This window comes from Panthera uncia, chromosome D4, assembly GCF_023721935.1.
Source record: "Panthera uncia isolate 11264 chromosome D4, Puncia_PCG_1.0, whole genome shotgun sequence".
NCBI lineage: Eukaryota > Metazoa > Chordata > Mammalia > Carnivora > Felidae > Panthera > Panthera uncia.
In genome coordinates, this window is record NC_064807.1 from 61,739,025 (window position 1) to 61,759,894 (window position 20,870).

At 39.3% G+C, this 20,870-nt stretch overlaps 1 protein-coding gene across 1 annotated transcript in view; it reads right to left on the reverse strand.

Annotated features, from left to right (window-relative positions):
* GRIN3A (glutamate ionotropic receptor NMDA type subunit 3A) overlaps positions 1-20,870 on the reverse strand; it is a 169,094-nt gene that overhangs the window by 39,190 nt on the left and 109,034 nt on the right. Inside the window, exons 4-6 of the mRNA XM_049635284.1 lie at positions 16,490-16,635; positions 10,834-10,949; positions 2,707-2,858 (exon numbers count right to left, since the gene is read on the reverse strand). Of these exons, the coding sequence (XP_049491241.1) occupies positions 2,707-2,858; positions 10,834-10,949; positions 16,490-16,635 (414 nt within the window). The remainder of the gene's footprint in view (positions 1-2,706; positions 2,859-10,833; positions 10,950-16,489; positions 16,636-20,870) is intronic.

A 20,870-nucleotide genomic window follows, 5' to 3' on the forward strand; every position in this document is an offset into this window, starting at 1 on the left:
CTGAGCCACCCAGGTGCCCCTGTGTCAGGTGTCTTTCCATAAATGATCTCCTCTTCTCAGAACAAAACAGCAAGGCAGGTGTTATCATATTCATTCATGGATGAGGAAACTGAGACTTAATAGCAGCTAAGTCATTCAGTTGTTAATTGGTAGAGTCAGGATACAAGTCCAGAAATATATGGCTTCAAATTTATCATGCTTTGTGGTAGCTCTTTTCATACTGGAATAAATAGATTTATGTTAGTCTCCAGAAGGATGTTCCCCTCTATGTGCCTGGTGGAGTTAGGTTCTGAGTCTGCAGAGTCCTGTACCTCCAGTGGAGGTTTGTCCAGTGGAGTCAGATGGTCCCTCCAGCTGATATCTCAGTCTGATGGTCCTCTGAAATGGCAACAGCCTAGAGGTGTTCATGTGATCAAGCAGGTTCAGATCATTCCATATGGCTGGCTTTGGGGACATGACTGAGAGGCTCCTTTTGCCTTGTCTAATGTCTTTTTTGTCAACTTTGAATCACTTGGAAGTTTGGCATGAGTTAACCACGGTCACAGCAAATGGTAGAAAACACCAAGTGAACTGCTGCTTTGCACAATTTAAGCAACTGGTTTTTATTCTTTCTCAGCTGACTTAATTCAGCTACCAGTATCAGCCCAATTTTACTTCATTTAGAAAATGCCATGCAAACCTCTCCAAATAACGATAAAAATGCCTGCCTAACAGGGTTGTAGTGAGAACCAATGAATTAATGTCCCCAGTACAGCTTTTGTCACATAGTAAAAAAACAGAACATGCTAGTTCCCTAGTTCCCCATTTTCCTCTTTGCTTCCTTTAAATCTTTGTTCTATGACTATCTTCTCAGTGAGATATAATATGAGGTTAAAAAGGAAGATATGACTCAGATTGGCACAGGGATTATAGGCAGGCTCTGGAGAAGCAAGATTTCAGCTGGGAATTTATAATGAGAAGGCATTAGCTGGTAAATGCCAGGCGTAAGACTTTTGGGGAAGGAGGATGTAATAGCATGTGCTGAGATGCCAAGGCACAGAAGCCACTGGTGTATCTCTATCTCAAATGGCCACTGTGGTGGGGCTGTAATGAGCCAGGGGAAAGTGGCATGAGACGAGGCTGAAGCTGTAGGCAGGATCAAGTCCCACAGGGCACTGTAGGCCATGTTCTGCATTTCAGATTGTTCCCTAATTAACACGGGAGGCCAATGCAGGCTTCTAAGTTGAAGAGTGATCTGCCACATGGAGAATAAATTGGAGAAAGGCAGACATGAAAACAGACATCAGTTAGGAGGCTTTTGCAGTGGCCCAGATGAGGGATGATGGCTTGAACTAGAGCCATGACAGCAAAGATGGCAATAAACGGGCATACTTGAGACATATTTTATAGAAGGAAAAAATATGGCTTGTTGATGGATACGGAAGGTGAGATGTGGGAGGCATTAAGGATCCTTGGCAGTTTCTGGAATGGACAGAAGCGCCATTACCCAAGATGTGAAGCACAGGAGGAAAAGCAGATTTAGGAGAGAAGATCAAGGGTTCAGTTTTTGACAAGTTAAATGTGAGATGCCTGTAGGATATCCAAGTGGGGATGTCAAACGGGAAGGTAGACATATGGTTCTGGAGCTCAGAAGAGTCTGTGTAGAAATACAAATTTGGGAGTTGTTGACAAATAGAGGCTATATGAATCCATTATTGTTGTTGGCTATAGTTTTTTTTTTTTTTTTTTGGAAATGTCTGGCTGACCTTGTACTGATTTATTTGGCTTCTCTTTTAAATACCTGAACCCATGGTTCTTGTTATATCTTTTAGTCTCCTATCTTAATTATCCACTTTGATGGTTTCTTTCCCATTACATTGTAAAAGCAGAGCACTGCAATAGAAAGATGTAGATTCTATTTGTTTGCCTTGGGCAAATCACTTAGGACCTTTGGGTATTAGTTTCCATCTGTAAAAGAAAGGTATTGGCTGTTTTCAGTTTAAAAAATCTACGATCCAGTATTGAAGAATTACTGGGTAAAGTATGTCTATTTTTGTAAACCCACAAAGGATTCATCTTTGGACTATCGGGAAAATAGCTTTGATTGGATCTTGAAGGACAGTCTGAAGTCCACATCGTGACCAACAATTAACACTTAAACTGAACACTGTTTTGTTTTTATGTTTATTTTTGAGAGAGAGAGAGAGAGAGAGAGAGTGAGAATGGGGGAAGAACAGAGAGAGAGGGAGACACAGAATCTGAAACAGGCTCCAGGCTCTGAGCTGTCAGCACAGAGCCTGATGCAGGGCACGAACTCACGGACCGCGAGATCATGACCTGAGCCGAAGTCGGACGCTCAACCGACTGAGCCACCCAGATGCCCCTAAACCAAACATAGTTAATGAGAATCTCAGATACTATTGCTGTAATTTGAACAGCATTTCTTCTGCACTTGAGAATATTGCATAGAGAAGAAAATGGAAATTCAGACATTTACTCATCAAAATAGCATCACATTCAAATATAAGACAAACTTGTGTTATTGCAAATTCCTATAGGAATGGGCACTCTTCAAGTGAAGGTAGGAGTCATTCAAATATCATGGTGAGTTCTAGTAGATGTAATGGCCTGGTTTGTACCACAAGACACATGTAACAGTGCATTTCGTCACATCCTTCAAAGTAAGGCTTTATGAAGCATCAACATTATCAGCACTTTTTCCCTTACCTCAGTGACAGCAAAGCTTCTCTTTCCACAGGGAACCACCTTGTACCATTTGTCATGCAGCACATCCATGAATCCATGAGACTTGTACTGACTGATTAGCTCGGATATATTGGAAGTCAGTGGAGAGTTGGGTGGAAGACCAATGCCATATCCTAGAAGAAAATATAATCTCAGATCAGCTTTTCGCCTGAGAGGTGCCTAAGAGGTTGCCACCACAATTGTGTGATGTTGCCATCAGACCTGGTAACAAGGGTAGGGTGAGCTTTCACTATCTTTCCTTCAAAGGACTCAGAGATGTCCAAGGTATGATTACCTTGGATCTGCTGCCTTTCTGAGAAGGAGAGGAGACTGGAAAGGAGAGGAATGGGCTGCACACTGTGTTCTAGCGGCACATTGTATTCCAAGGCCTTCTGCCCCTCCCTTCAAGGTAATTTTTTTTAATGTTTATTTATTTTTGAGAGAGAGAACAGGAGAGGGGCAAAGAGAGAGGGAGACACAGAATCCAAAGCAGGATCCAGGCTCTGAGCTGTCAGAGCCTGACGTGGGGCTCGAACTCACGAACTGTGAGATCATGACCTGAGACGAAGTCAGACGTTTAACTGACTGAGCCACTCAGGCACCCCTACCCTTCAAGGTAATTTTGAGAAGCTATCTTTGAGGCCTTTACCAGGGCTAGGATTCCCTATCCACCTCTCCTAAACCCCTCCTTTGAACCTTGAACACACAAAACTGGATTAATTACTATCTCTTGTTTATGGCATTTTCTTATCATTGGTCACTTTTGTTAGTTTATTAATAATGAGACCATGTAAGCATAGAATATAGCATGAGCATTGAAACATCCACAAAAACATGTCAAAAAAAAAAAAAAGAGAGAGAGAGAGTCTGGTAATACCAAGTGTTGGAGAAGATGTAGGTCAGTAAAATGTAGGTCACTTACATGTTGCTTCTGTACAAATACAAACTGATATAACCATTTTGGAAAATAGTTTGCTATTATTTTGTATAGTTAAACATTTACATGCTCTAACATGAGCAATTTTAAGTACATTCCTAAAGAGCTCCTCCACAACCACATGGGAATATGTACCAGAATGTTCCTAGAGGCACTGTATGTAATAGCAAAAACTGATAACAACCCAAATGTTTTTAAAAAATATTTATTTATTTTTGAGACAGAGGCAGAGTGCTCAAGAGGGGGAGAGGAGCAGAGAGACAGAGGGAGCCAGAGGATAGATGTGGGGCTCCAACTCACAAACAGTGAGATCATGACCTGAAGGGAAGTCAGACACCTAACCAACTGAGCCACTCAGGTGCCCCCCAAATTTTCTTTGACAAGAGAATGAGTAAATAAATTGTGGAATGTTTACACAATTGTAGTATTGTACAGTGTGAAACATATAAACTAGAACTACATGGGATAATATGGATGATTTCTAGCAATACTGAATAAGAAAGATCAGTCCCAGAAGATTCCAGCATGATTCCATTGTGTAAATGTAAACACATTCACAACAAAACAGTCTATTTTAGAAATTCGTATGTATGTGGCAAAAGTATAGTTAGAAGAAAATCAAGGAAATGATAAGCCAAATATCCAGGACAGTGGTTATTTAAGGCAAGAGAGGCAGGGGGGAAGACTAAGGAGGAGCAAAAAGGTGGATGTAATGTGTTGTCAGAGTTTTATTTATCAGCATGGACTCTGTATTCTCACTCTGTGCGGCTTTACTTCCCTTCCAAACTATTAATTCACTGTTCTTTTCTTTGATGAACCATGTGAAAAAGCTAATTAACTACATTTTGTCTTTAACTATTGGACAGCATGGTCAAAAAAAGATGTTTTGCCCTCAGGATGATTGAGGAAGATAAATTAAAGGTACAGCTAGCTCTTTTTTCACCGATAAAGACTAAAATGCTGTCAAGAATTCAAAGATGCTTCATGAAAACAAACGCTCGCTATAATTATTCCATCCTACAATTTATTTCCAAGGACATTAGCTTTTGTTGTTGTTTTTTTATTGTGGATACACAAATCCTTTTTTAAAAAAATGAGGCTTGAGATACGTTTATAACCAATAAAAGACAAAAAAAAATGCAGAAAAAATTTTTGAGTTTTAAAGAGCTGTATGGTGTTTTTCCCCTGATAATTTTGTTTGTTCCCTAACAATGGCAAGTCAAGGAAATGATGACAATGTCAAGAGCATGATTAGAATTTTCCATCCAAAAAGCTATTTTGAGTGCCTACTTTGTGCCTAGTAGTTTTGGTTTGAAAAGCAAGACTGACAAGAAAAGACTTTAAATAGGCAGCCTGTTCTTCTGCTGATGTTATCATTAAATAACATTTTTTATAATAGGTAACTATAAGGAAGTAAGCAGTTTTCTTTAGAAACTTTTATTATAATGAATGCAATTGACAACTCAGTCGTACATTCACTCATTCAGCCCTTATTTACATGTCAGACACAATAACGGTCAAGTGTCTAATAACATTCAATGACTGACTGACTCATGCAATCTTTCATTCACTCATTCATTCACTGAACAAATATTTGAGTGAATAAGCACTGTGTTCAGTGGTCAGGATTCAGCAGTGAGCAAGGCAGATATAGTCCCTGCGGTCATTGAGTATGTACCTTAACAGGGAGATAGTTTTCACTGCACCATGTAATGATTATACCATTACAAGTGAGATAAACGCCATGAGAGAGAACTGGGGCATATACAACATATAGCAGGAGGAATTGGAACTGTCTGGTAGAAATGGCTTGATGGTCAGGGCAAGTAGGCCAGATTTGCCGAATATTACTGTATTTTCCCTGAGGCAGTAATTTTCCATGACAATTTCTAATGTGAATTGAGAGATGACTATATACCATGTTCTCTAATAAACTTTTTACGTACCTTACCCCATTTTGCACTTCATGCACTAGATGAATACTGTAGACTATGGTATACAGTTCAGTTAAATCACTCTGGAATTTAATAACAAGAACTAGAACATATTAAGCCCTACTGTGTACCAGATAATATTCCATATGTGTCTAGCCCTTATATGAACTTACGGCACAATACGTATTACTTAGAGACTTAAAGATTGAGTAAGTAAACTGCCCGAGGTCACAGAGCTCATAGTTGTCAAAGCTAGCATTTGAAAGTAGGTCTGTTTGAGTCCAAAACCAATGCTCTTTCCATTGTGTCCAGGACAGCATGTGAGCAAAACAAGAGAATACATGGCTTATTTCCTCTTCAACACAGGCCCTATCACTATAGTCATATTGATGTCAACTCCTCAAACCAGGTAATTCAGTAAAAAAACACAATCATCTAAACTGGTGGTTTGTTTTTAGCAGACACAAGTATATATTATTCATAAGCAGATTTTGTTTATAAACTTTTCAATAAATTGTGTAAATATAGCATAAGCACAGCCCTAATAGGTATGTGATTGTACCTATATGAGGGAATTAATTAGCAAGGACACTCCCTGACTATATTGTTTCTCCTAAAAATCTTCTCAAAGCCAACAACCGCAGCCTAGGTTAGTGTAATAATGGCAGAACTGTTTTACAGTTCTCATTTGATAAGCATTTGTTGCACACCTATTCATCTGTTCATTAATTCCACAAACGTGTTGAATGCTTATTCTGTGCCGGATATTCTGCCAAGGGCTGTGGAGACTTCCAAGTTAAGTCAGACACTAATTCTATCCTCATGAAGCTCATGGTGGTAAGGGGGAGAGGAGACAGACATAAATAAGTACATAATGTGGTAGAAAGTTATAGGACTTTTCTGGAAGACAAGGTAGATGATGCATAAATTCAACAAGGTAAAATATAAAAACCAGATGCGATGAGGAGGATGGATGAAACTCTGGAGTTCAGAGGAATGCGATCTTGCTACCAGATGAGAAGGGTAAGAGGAGGCATCTTAGACTGATTCTTGATAGTGGCATTTGGGGTAGATGAAACAAAATACATGATGTAAAATTTAAAAAGCTGAAATTAATACTTACGATGAATCTACATATTTTAAGAATAGTTTTTTGGCACTACAACAGAAGTATTAAAAACGCCTTGGGGAAAAAGCTATGTTGAATTTGCAGAGAGACATTTATAAAAAATTATTACATAGGAAATAATAAATATTAAATCACCCTATTCCATCATGTCAATTTGCAATTGACTGCTAAAAATAGATTACTGTCCTTTTTAATTTTCTATTTTAATATGTATATTGAGTATTGGCATTTAAATGATTATTGGCATTAATCATAATTATGAACCAATTAAAACAAACTATGCATACAGAACAAAGGGAGAAATAGGAAAAAAGTTAGTGGTGATTAGAAGAGGTGTTTGTTAAAAGACATAAAAATCCACTTTATTCAGAAACATAAAATAGTAAAACCTTGAAGGTTTCATTTCTGTCCTTCTTTTTATCAGTTGCTTTTCAAATTTGATTGTGTTCATTGGTCAAAGAATTCTGATTTTTAAATTGCTGACTCAACCTAGCAGCCTGAGTTGCTTTCACTATCATTAGAAACGTGGCTTTGCAATAAAGACGAGGTTGACTATTTTGTGGTTGATGGATGAAGCAAAATGGAATCCTTCAACCCTAAAGATGAAGGCATCAGGCACCCTGGAAATTGGATACAGCTTAATAGCCCAAGAGAACAATTTTCAGATCTTTTCCCCATGGATAAATCAGCTTTACTCAGCTAAGAGTAGTAGAAATATATTTTGGCTAGCAAATGTATAGTTAGAAATCCATAGACTAAAAGAATCTTCCTGAAATATAGTTGGGAAATAGGTATTTTGAAAATGAGATCTTAGATAGGGTTAAAAAGACTTCAGGAAGAAAGGTTAATTCATTTTTGCTGTCTGTCCTTGGAATACTGTATTTAGCTACGCTGGGGCAATGGCCATTGAGAACACATTGTAATAGCCCCAGGTATAAGGAAGACTTTAAAAATAGGTTTCTCTTACCCCCAGAACATCAAAGTGGAGAGGGAAGTGTGTGGGAGAAGTTGAGATATGTGAAGGCTATCTATCCGGAATAATTTTATAGGGAATTGGTCTCAATCTATGAATTCAATATACCGGATGATAATAATTTATTGGGCACTATTTGCTTGTCCATGCTTTACCTGTATTATTCCACTTAACCTTCACAATAGCCCCACTCTAGATGTACTATTCATAAACCCATCATGCAGATGAGGAGCCTGGAGAACAGATGAAATGACCAAACCAATGGGGCACAGTTAGTAACAGTAGCTCTGCTCTAACCCAAGCGCTCAGACTCCGGCACTGTATTACGTATCAGCAGAAAGCAAGTAAAGGAACAAACTCAAAAACAGGCAAAGGTCTTTGGCAGAAAGGTCACAAATCATTACTGTGCGGTTCCATTACTCTTTCTTCTCATTTGACCTTTATTGTCAGCTAACTCCAATGCATAAATTTGGGACATGTATTCATTTATCTCAACACTTTCTTCTTTTCCAGAGCACACTATATGTCTTTGTGTCCCTGATGTGTGGTATTTAATATGACGAAAGGCTTTCCACATGCTTCTGAATTCTTAATAGTTTTGGTTTGCTGTGCTGAGTCCTCAGGAAAAGGTTTCAAAATCAAAGTGAACCCACTGGCTCACATTTGCCTCAGTTTTACCTTTTAAGCCTAAATAAATGCAGAATGGTGAAGATGGGAGGGGGAATCAGTAGTCACAAGCAGTTGGTGTGATATCAATACTATATAAAGTGAAGGTACATTCAACATGAAGCAATCCAAGGACTGTTTTCCCTCTTAAGTTCTCAAAGCCATTTAAGCACTTGGGAAAGTAGGTGCAGACTCTCAGGATCCTTTGATGAACTATATCAGTAAGTGAATTAAGTACTTATTTCAGATTTAACCTAATGAGTTACATCATAGGTAATACATCGTCTATTACATACCTGCTATAACACAGTTGATACAGATACATATATATAAAACATTTCTGTAAGCTAAAAGGGTAAGAATTGGTCATAAATTGCTTTCATGACATTTTTATATAACTATAAGGTCTGATTAATTAATAAGTCCACATCTTTATAAGTTCAAGAAACATATATGTTCTTAAAGCATATAATATTTTTTAAAATTGCATTGAGAGAAATATTCCCTAAAAAGTTAGGAGATTAATTTTTTTTAAAGCAGCAATCAAGACTTTTACTAGTATCTTGATCACACCATTTTTTGTAACTTAGAAGTATCCTCCCTTTGTGTTTTACCAAGTTCTGTTTGTAAGCTGTGAACTCGTTGGCAGGGGCAGTACTGAATTAAATTTTCTGATTTGCACCTCATCCAGACTAAACCAGCAATGTTTTTTTTTTTCCTTTTAAAATAAACCAACAATGATGAGAATGTTTTCTATTCAAATCTGTAGTCTTTCTGTTCTCTTGCAGAGAGAGCTCTTCATGCGCCATTTTGTCCTCATCCCCTTTGAAAACAATGTGGTATGTGGAGATGATGGGAACTGTAAGACACTAAGTCTCAGGAGCACAGATGGAAATGTAAACAGGAAACCAGTGGGGAGTTAATTGTGTGGCATCTGGCACTGGGGTCTAGCAGAGGCAAAAAGCCATCTCACCACTGTCTTTTGACAAGATAGGGTTGCACCCTGAAGACAAAGGTGGAGAATGGAGTCCCTCATTCTTATGCCCGCTACAAATGATTCATTGTTAGTAGCTGCTAAAGGCAGAAGGGACCTCAATTACCCAGTGCATCTAGGACAGAAAAAAAAAAAATCTAACATCCCTTCCATATCCCCAGATGCCACAAAAATGGGATTTTTTTCCATTGTTACGTCAAAATGGGTTTATATAATAAATGTTCTTTTGGTTTCTTGCTTTTCTTTTTCTTTTTTTCTTTTCTTTTCTTTTTTTTTTTTTTTCAGACTTTGCTATTTCAGATTGTAGTTTTAAGCGAAGACAACTACCACTAAATCTCTCTCTTCTTGAGTTCTATCCCTGGTTCAGGTGGAGGTCATTTTGCTTGGAGAAAAGATTGATTTCTCTTAGGAGAAGCTTGAAGAAACAGCATCAGCTCTTACATTCTCATTCATCACAAAAACAAAGACTGAAGTAAAAAATTTGCTGATACGTTTAGGGAAGACAGAAACCAACTGTGGCTGGGAAATTGGAATCAGAATAGTTTTGATACACTAGTTAACATATAGGAAAGAAGAGTTTTCTGGAAATAGGGCTTGTGCACCCCCATGGGACTGTTTCAAGTCAAAGTGTTTTCTGACAAGTGAGCATGGCTGTCTTGAAAGCCAGCATGTACTGTCAGAGAAGGGAAGCTGGGAATTGGGAGATGTGAAATTTGCTGGTTCAAACTATCAGCTCCATGTATCAACTGCTGTCCAGAATGAAAGGAGAGACTGACAAAGCAATCCTTTGGTTCTGAAGTTTGACTGATTGGTTGATCACGTTGGGAGCCAAAATTTGCTGCCAGTGGGGAGAAAGGCAAAACTGAGGTCCCAAACAAGGTTTTGTTTAGGACTCTTAAAGGTTCCTAAGGTACAGAAGGAGATTTCTTTTTATTGTTTTCCCAGCTAGTGGAAAAGCATGTGTTTAGGAACCAGGAGGTTTAGACGATTATTCCAGGATAATCATTTAATTGTGTGATTATGTAAAAATGATGTAATGTCCCTGGATTTTCTTGTGGATAAAACAAGTAGATTAGAGTAAATCAACACTGAGGTCCTTCCAGTTGTAGAATGCAATCATTCTAGTTTTGTGCCGGATTCATTAAAGGATTTGGTCATAAGAAAAAACAGGTTAAATGAAAATTGTTACACTGTCAGCTTGCCACCCCTCTCAGATAATCTGAAGCAACATCATTTGGGTAACAGCAATGTTTTTTGTTGTTGTTTTTTTAGTAATTGGGCGAATAAATTTTTGTGGGGTAGGTGAAAAATAAATTCCTAAGTTCAGCAACTTAATAGCTAAGTGCTTATGAGCTGAAAATGAAAACAAGGGAAGATGAATAGCATTTTGCCTCTGACTTTTGCGTTTCTGACTTGTGAGGTTGGCAAACTGAGCACATCCTGTGTTAAAGGGAATCGAGAGTGACTGGCTAATACCTTCTATAGCAAATGGCTTCCCCACTGTTAGAAGTTTGCAGTCAGCATCTATTGACACTTCATAATCCAGAAGGGCTTTGTCCATGATGAAGGCGTCTAGTTTCTCTGGATCATTCCTATATTTAAGACCAAGAGAAGAAAAGAGAAAAATGATTCATTAATGGACAGAAAGGTTGACAGCTGGTTTTTGTTTAGGGGACAGAAACCTGGACACAAAGGGCAGCCCAATCTAGGTAGCTGCTGACTCAGCCTGTTGACAACTCCCTGACCCATAGAGAACAGAGCAGGGGAAACAGATACTCTTCTAAGACAGCATGACATCTTTCCAATGGTTTATCTACCATTTCCTTTTATTACTACTAAATCCAACAACAAAGCCAGAGTGACTGTGAATTAAAGGGAAAGGTTCATTTCTCTCTCTTTTTTAAATTAATTTATTTACTTTGAGAAAGAGAGAGAGCACAAGCAGGGGAGGGGAAGAGAGAGAAAGAGGGAGAAAGAATCCCTAGCAGGCTCTGCACTGTTAGCGTGGAGCCTTACACAGGACTCGAACTCATGAACCTTGAGACCATGAGCTGAGCCAAAACTAAGAGCTGGACTCTTAACTGACTGACCACCCAGGTGCCCCACGGTTCACTTCTCTTACATTAACTGAATGACTCCTTTGTGTGAGACATGGTATTTATTATTCTCTGCACCCTATATCACTCATAATGACTCTGAAGTGGTTGGTATTATCCCATTCTAGCAGATGACAAAGCTCAGAGAGTCAAAGTCCAGGTTGCATGCAGGTTGATCCAGGTTACATAGCTAGCAAGTGTTGGAACCAGGTGGTCTCATTAATCAATATATGGAAAATTTTATTTCTTTCTGTTATGATCACTATCATATTCTTCAGAGATCAGACATCATTTCATATTTAGGAATACATATTAAGGAAATACAAATATGAGATCTGGCACTCCTAGGGAAAAGATGGTTGAGGTCTCTTTAAAGCCCATGAGCTAGCATTCAATAAATAGGGAGGGGAAGCACAGGTAATAGATCTCAGTGATCTGCTTTATTAATATATCTCCAGAGAATCACGTTTCACTCCCATCCTAGGAAGTGGTTCAGGCAAGAATCATTTAAGGTAGGTGTCCCTGGCCTGTACCAGTGAATCAGACGTGGACTGGGCTCAAGATGCCAACAGATACCTTGTGCATTCTTCATGTGTTCTCCCCATTTTTTGAATGTAGGCACAGAGATGGTGCAGAGGAAGAGGAAGATGTTTGAGCATTGGATGAGTTCCCATTTAGAAAGGAGGCAAGGAAGGAGGAGTTTCCAAAGTAACTATTTACAGTGTATGCAATGACTCTTGTTTTCAGTCACCTCAAATCCTTTTTGGAAAGTTATAGGACATACATCCGTTTGAGAAAGGCTTTCCGACCCTCAGGGCTGTCCAACCATTTTGGCAAAGAGAACAACCCTTCTCTATTCCATCTGGGCTCATCATTCCTCTCTTAGAGCCAAAGATGAGTCTATTGGAATTCGGTATAGTGGAGTGGCCTCAAACTCAGAATAGAACATGGCTAGGGCCCATCAAAAATCTAAAAGCAAAAGACACCCATAGACCCCTCTAAGATTCATCAGTGGGAAGGAAGTACATATTTACATGGACACAGAGTAAACAGATCAACTTCCCTTCTTAATGCCAATGACCACTGCTTCCTCTTTTTACTCTTCCAGGAAGTGAACAGCTTATTCAAAATGCATTCCCTTTTCCAGGGGTATTGGATTTAAGTCGCAATGAGGACTGTCTTTAACGTTAACCAAAATAAAAAAACATCTCTCAGCTCCACAGCTGTGGGAAGCTTCAGGAAGGGTTGAGGATGTGAACTGTCTCCTAGGAGCTGATGATGAGGAACCTTAATGGAATCTTGGCAATAAAATAAAAATCAAGCTGAAAGATGTTTCTCCAATAAAAGTTTTACTGCCACAGAAACAGAATGTACCTTGGGAGCTACACAGCAACAAGTTACCATTTACCAACACTCTGCAAATATTTGAGGTAGCAATAACAATAGAAAAAAATTGGGGTTCAGTTTTTCTAACCAGTAATTGCTGAGGTCCAGTCTCAGTGGTATCCTTAAATAATTACTCTTGATTTTGGACTGCAAAGTGGAGTTAGTTATGACAGGTGTCTATGGCACAGGAAGGCAAGAAGCAATTAGCTCACAGACTCCCATGGGGCCCTGAATCACTGTGAGGATGTGGCTGGGTGTGATCCAGGTATAAGCAGCTTCTAGACTGGCTGAATCATCCTTACAGTTGGCAGGGCCCTTGGTTGTTTTTCCCATTATAGAATCCTGCTGTCTTTTTGAGAGTTCACTTAATAATACCCACACCACAAAATAATACATACACGACAATAATACATATACTATAGGTGACTCTAGAGGTTGTGTTCTGCAGGTCAGGGCTCTGGGATATTGGGGCAGGGGCGGTAATACAAGGACTGTGATTTCTTGGAGTCGTGGCCGAGAGCATACCCAGTGACTGGGCCAAAAGTGGAGAGAGAAGCCCAAAGATAAGGAGTCAGAGGGCATTAATGGTAAATTCTGCCTGTATAACAATTTCACCTACCTCCATCGGCGAACCACCTGGGGGGGAGCTTATTAAAATGCAGTTTCTGAGATGGGATCTGACTGTCTGCATTTCTCACAAACTCCTAAGTGCTAACTGGAACATGGATGTTGCTGGAACATGGACTATTCTTTGAATATCAAGGACCTGCTTTTCTGTTATGGTTCCTAGACTGGCCTGCAGCAGTGATTGGATTCTAGGCACCTGGTTCTAATCCAGACTCTGCCACTTGCTAGTTAGATTACCATGGACAAGTTGCTTCTTTAAGGTCTCAGTGTCTTCATCTGTGCCTGCTTTTCATTTATTTATTTATTTATTTATTTATTCATTCATTCATTTATTTAACACCCAAATTAGTTAGCATATAGTGCAACAATGATTTGCTATATATAATCTATATATATATAGATTATATTATATATAATTATATACATTATCTATATATAATATAGATATATTATATATAGATTATTATATATATATAGCTATATATAATCTATGAGTAGATTCCTTAATGCCCCTTACCCATTTAGCCCATCCCCCACCCACCCCTCCAGTAACCCTCTGTTTGTGCTCTATTTAACAGTCTCTTATGTTCTGTCCCCCTCCCTGTTTTTATATTATTTTTGCTTCCTTTATGTTCATCTGTTTTGTATCTTAAAGTCCTCATATGAGTGAAGTCATATGATATTTATCTTTCTCTGATTGACTAATTTCACTTAGCATAATACCCTCTAGTTCCATCCACGTAGTTGCAAATGGCAAGATTTCATTCTTTTTTTTTTAAATTTTTTTTAATGTCTTTTTATTTATTTTTTGAAGGAGAGAGAGACAGACCATGAGCAGGGGAGGAGCAGAGAGAGAGGGAGACACAGAATTAGGAGCAGGCTCTAAGCTCTATGCTGTCAGCATGGAGCCCAACACGGGGCTCGAACCCACAAAACTGTGAGATCGTGACCTGAGCTGAAGTCGGATGCTCAACTGACTGAGCCACCCAGGTGCCCCAAGATTTCATTCTTTTTGATTGCCAAGTAATACTCCATTGTATATATATACCACATCTTCTTTATCTATTCATCCATTGATGGACATTTGGTCTCTTTCCATACTTTGGATATTGTTGACAGCGCTGCTATAAACATTGGGGTGTATGTGCCCCTTCGAAACAGGACCTGTATCCCTTGGATAAATACCTAGTAGTGCAACTGTGGGGTCGTAGGGTAGTTCTATTTTTAATTTTTTGAGAAACCTCCATACTGTTTTCCAGAGTGGCTGTACCAGCTTGCATTCCCACCAGCAGTGCAAAAGAGATCCTCTTTCTCCACATTTTTGCAACATCTGTTGTTGCCTGAGTTGTTAACGTTAGCCATTTTGACAGGTATGAGGTGGCATCTCATTGTGGTTTCGATTTGTATTTCCGTGATGATGAGTGATGTTGAGCATTTTATCATGTGTCAGTTGTGTACCTGCTTTTCTAACGAGTTCATCTCTCCAGACTAGAGTGGAGACAACTCTGAGCACCAGGGCCTTCTCAGGTGAAGCTTCCAGAATAAATGAATAGCTTGAGTCAAGTGGACCTGGGGACTGCCACAGTAGTGGCTCATCTTGCTCTTTCACACTGCCAAAAGAGCCCAGTTTGTCAGATTACTACCTAGCTGGGAGCCACTGCCATCTCCCTGACATCTTACTCTCTCAGCCATGAATTTGCTTGAAGTACAGAAGAGTACTGAAGAAGGGCTGGAAGGCAAAGGAGCACTACACTCTGTGTTACAGATGGACTCTAACATTTTAGTGTTCTTGCAAAACTGATAGTGCCATTTCCTAGTGCTTACACACCCTACAGAATGTTATAAATCTGAGAACCTAAGGCTTCCTCTCTAGACTCTGTAAAATGTCTGTAAGTAGTTTTAGGGGCCTGTCACCAGAGTTCTTGAGAAACATAAAGCCCTTATGTCCCATGAAGCTATTTATTTATTTCTCTTCTTTTTTTAAAAAATTAATTTATTCTGGGGGGGGGGGAGAGAGAAAGAGAGAGAATGAGCAGGGGAGGGGCAGAGGATCTGAGGTGGGCTCTGCACTGACAGCAGGAAGCCTGATGTGGGGCTTAAACTCACAAACTCTAAGATCATGACCTGAGCTAAAGTCAGATGCTTAATTGAGCCACCCAGGTGCCCCTATTTCCCTTCTTCCTTAAAAGAGAATTTGAAGTGGCAAGTCCTTTCATCCATTGGGAGGATTACTGTGGTTGACCACAGATAAACCAGTTTCCTGGGCAGCACAATTTTAGGGGTTGGAGGCTTGAATGTATGTCATTGTCCTGAGACCATCAGGCACAAGGGAGATGGGACTGCTCACCCTCATGCTGTGGTGCCTATCAGGAGCCATTCATCCCCTTCTCCCAGGCAGACTACATGAGTGAATCCCTAACTGCACCATCCTCCTTTGCATTCAGCTTCGTTGAATTACAGGCTCTGATAATCTGCCATGGCAATGTGATTGCTCTTGATTGCTTCTCATAAATTCTGATGAGAAGAATGCAGGCATGGGAATCATTGCCTTTTATCTTATTTCCTTTCTACAGGAAATCTCTAAGATAAATTCCATTTCCTTATGGCCAAAGGAGACAGTCCATGGGCTTAGAGATTCACCGTGCAGGAAAGGGTTGCCTTGGGACACTTTATCCTCTGGCCACATTCCCTGACTGTTTGATCATTTCAGCACCATTGTTTCCTCGGTGATGTCAAGCCAACATTTACTTCCCCCACCATCTGCTACGCTAATGACCCCACTGGCACTTTGAGCAAAGCTACCGCCAACTGGGGACTATGCAGGTAACTAGTAATCTAGGTCACATAATTAAATGCACACTATTCCATACTGCCTTCTCAATCTCACACAGTGTGAGGCATTACTGAACACACAGTGGGTATATTTAGCTGTCATTTTAAAAAACCAACACATACTATATATATTGGTAGCTAAGACTTCTCTTTCAGTGAGAACTTTTTGAACCCAAGAGGTTGACACTCACTTCAAAAACTCCACTCCATCAGGGGTAGCTGGAACGTTGTACCTTCTCATATACTCATGCATCTCTGGGAAGCTTTGCCTCACATAATCTTCAGCACTGCTTTCCCGGACAGTTCCAAAGCGGAAGCCTTGAGAGGGATGATGTAGCTACGAGGGAGGAAAAAAAAAAGATATTTAATATCAATTATTCTTAGAATTGTTTTCAAAATTTTCTTCTTCCATCATTCTTTGGGACCTAATAGTGATTTAGAATTTTCCAAACACACATCGTCATTAACATGTACATAGAAATGTGCAGATACGTACCTGCTCTTTCATATCCTAGCTTTCACATAAGTAATTGTTCCAACTTCAGAAGCAAATGTATGGAAACAACGGACATAAAACAATTTTTTACTTTATGTTGAGAACCTATCAAAATTCTTCAGACACTGTATAAACTGGCATGTGGAGTCAGCCTATTACAAATTGCATATCAGACAAAGGTATAAAGATAATAAATTAAAGGTTGTGCTCCTTGGTTAGAACTACACAAAGGCCAAGATAAAACCTTGCATCTTGAGGGGTGCCTGGGTGGCTCAGTTGGTTAAGCATCTGACTTTGGCTCAGGTCAAGATCTCACGGTTCGTGGGTTCAAGCCTTGCGTTGGGCTCCGTGCTGGCAGCTCAGAGCCCAGAGGATGCTTCGGATTCTGTGTCTCCCTCTCTCTCTGGCCATCTCCTGCTCATGCTCTCTCTCTCAAAAATAAATAAATGTTAAAAAAATTTTTAACAACAACAACAACAAAAAACCCTTGGATCTTGAGATTGAAATATGCCCGATCCAAAGCAGTGAATACATCTGTTTATCTGTTTTATGCTATATTTTAGGTTTGTTGAATTTATATTTGGTATAATTATGAAATTATCTCTTTCCTTTAGATAACTGTATTTTTCAGTGCTGAATCATGCTGTATACTTGCTCAAATGGAATGGGATGTGGGACAGTTAGGAGCCACAGAGGAGAAGGGGAGCAGGGGTAGACACACTATTATAGTTCTCACACTAATACAGTGCACAACCTTGCAGTGGGGAGAAGTAGCACCCCAGGAGCTCTGCAGAGGCTTTCTGTCACCAAGGATAATAAAGATACAGCACGTGCAACACTATTTTTCATGAAAGTTGTACAGAAGTATTAATGTAGCATCTAAATTTAAGATTATTTCCAATATAAGATTGAACTGGGATTGGGCCACGTTATAAAAATAGTTGAATATCCTGTAGTCAGCAGTATTTTAGAGATGATACTTCTCCACAACTGTTAAATTATAGTTCCCGTACTTTTTGTTCTGCTTCATGTTAATATATTTGATATTATTGATTATGACATGAAGTCCTGGGACGAGAATCCATGGTTGGGCTTCATGAAGTTTATAAAACTCCTGAAATTGTAGGCAGCATTTTATTTTATTTTTTTTAATAATTTTTTTAATGTTTATTTATTTTTGAGAAACAGAGAGACAAAGCACTAGCGGGTGAGGGGTAGAGAGAGAGGGAGACACAGAATCTGAAGCAGGATCTGGGCTCTGAGCTGTCAGCACAGAGCCCAACATGGGGCTCGAACCCACGAGCCGTGAGGTCATGACCTGAGCCAGAGTTGATTGCTTTACTGACTGAACCACCCAGGTGCCCCAGGCAGCATTTTATTTAAATAGGTAATTTTCTTTGATGAAGAAAATAATACAGTTTCTTTTTTTTTTAAGTTTATTTTGAGAGAGCCAGAGAAAGAGAAAGAGAGAGAACACAAGCAGGGAAGGGGTAAAGAGAGAGAATTCCAAGCAGGCTCCACATTGTCAGTACAGAGGCCCACACGGGGCTTGAACTCATGAACCATGAGATCATGACTTGAGCCAAAATAAAGAGATGGACAGTTAACCAACTGAGCCACCCAGGCACCCCTCTTTTTTTTTTTTTACAGTTTTATTTATTTTTTAATAAATTAGGTTTTCAAGTTGTCAATAATGCCAAAAGGTTAAGGACTCACTAAATATGGTAACAACTTATATTTAAGATGAATTAGTTTTGTAACATGATAAAAATCTAACAATATGGCAATAAAATAAATAATAAACAAATTACATGGCCATCCTTATAGGATATTATGCAATGTATAATCATGTTTTAAAGCATATATATATATATATATATATATATATATATATATGGAGAGAGAGATCATGAGCTGGGAGAGGGGCAGAGGGAGAGATAGAGATTGAGATCGAGATTAAGAAGGAAAGAGAGAGAGAGAGAGAGAGAGAGAGAGAGAGAGAGAGAGAATCTTAAGCAGGCTCCATGCTCATGGAGTTTGGGATGGGGCTCAATCCAATGACCCTGGGATCATGAGCTGAGCCAAAATCAAGAGTTGGATATTCAACCGACTGAATTGCCTTTGAACCACCCAGATGCCCTTGAAGCATATTTAATAAAACAATACAAATGCTCATATGACAAATGGAGAAAAAGCTTTTGTATGGTATGATCAAATTAAATATCTATATAGTTACTTTAAATGTTGTGATCCTCAACATACATCATATATGTTACACACACACACACACACACACACACACTTTGGAAGAAAATGTATCAAGATACTAACAATGGTCGTCCCATTGCTGGTGAAATTACAGGGGTACTTATTTATTTATAGACTTACAGAAGTATGCCTCATGTCTATAACTAGAAAAAAGTTTATTTTATGATCAGTGAAACAAATTCCTCACTAATTTATTCAACATTTATTGAGGGCCTACTTTGTATGACTTTCAAAGTTATTGGGGCCACAGAGGTAAAAACCCGCAATCATTCCCACATAGGGGAATGTGGTGGTTTATGTTATATTTTGCAGATCCCACTGTTGAGTAGGTGATAAAGCATAAGGCATGTGTTTAATGTAACTGTCCACACACTAAACAAATTCTAATGTTCTCTGCCAGCATAACCTTAACGAGGCACCAACAATAATAACAGTAGCTAATATTTACTGAATATTTATTATGTGCCAAACATGTTTTACATGCATTATCTTGTTTATTCCTCATAGCAGCTTCATGAAGGGGGCACTATTATTACTTCCTTAAAATTTTTTTTTAACATTTATTCATTTTTTAGAGAGAGAGAGAGAGAGTGGAGGAGGGGCAGAGAGAGGGAGACAATAGAATCTGAAACCCAGTTCTCTGAGCTGTCAGCACAGAGCCTGACTCAGGACTCAAACTCACAAACCGTGAGATCATGACCTGTGCTGAAGTTGGATGCTTAACCAACTGAGCCACCAAGGCGCCCCTATTACTTCCTTTTTAAAGATCAGTGAAATGAAGCTTAGAGAAGCAAAGTAACTGGCATAAGATCACACAGTTACAAGCAGAAGGGACTGAGTTAGAACCCAAGCCTGTCTGATTCCGAAGCCCATGCTTAACCGACTGAGCCACCCAGGCGCCACCCCCTTTTTAAAAATTTTTTTTTAACATTTATTTTTGAGACAGAGAGAAAGCATGAACAGGGGAGGGTCAGAGAAAGAGGGAGACACAGAATCTGAAACAGGGTCCAGGCTCTAAGCTGTCAGCACAGAGCCCGACGTGGGGCTCGAACCCATGGACCACGAGATCATGACCTGAGCCAAAGTTGGATGCTTAACTGACTGCCGAAGCCCATGCTATTATTAACCTGCCTTGTGGCTCATGGCAGCAACTGGAGAGAAGATGCTTATTACAATAAACTCACTAGTCTCTTAAAATATTTGCAGGGCACCTAAGCATCTGACTCTTGATTTCGGCTCAGGTCATAATCTCACACTTCGTGAGTTTAAACCCCGTGTCAGGCTCCTAGCTGACAGCACGGAGCCTGCTTGGTATTTTCTCTCTCCCTGCACCTCCCCCACTTGCATGCATGCTCTCTTTCTCAAAATAAATCAATACACATTTAAAATATTCTCCTTAAGCCTTAGGCCCCTCTTGGCATTCTCACAGTTGCAAACTGCAGCCCCGTAGCTTGAGCAAGGCAAAGCTAACAGCATTCTGTCTGCTCAACACCTACTCATTTTTTAAGGCCCAGACCAAGTCTTTCTATCTGAAATCTTTGGTCTTAACTAGCTTCACCGTCCTCTCTAGAACAAAACCATAAACAGTTTACTCTTTATCTGTGCTGGTATAGCACCTTGCATGTATATAATATGTAGTCTAGCTGTTTATTTAACCATCTTCCACTCTTCTTGTGCATTACTTCCTTTGGTTCTCCCAAGAAACTTATGAGGTATTTTTATTTTCTTCCTTTTATAGATGAAGACACTACTGATTAGATAGTTTGTTATTTGCCCAAGGTCATAGAGCTAGTAAATTTCAGACATGG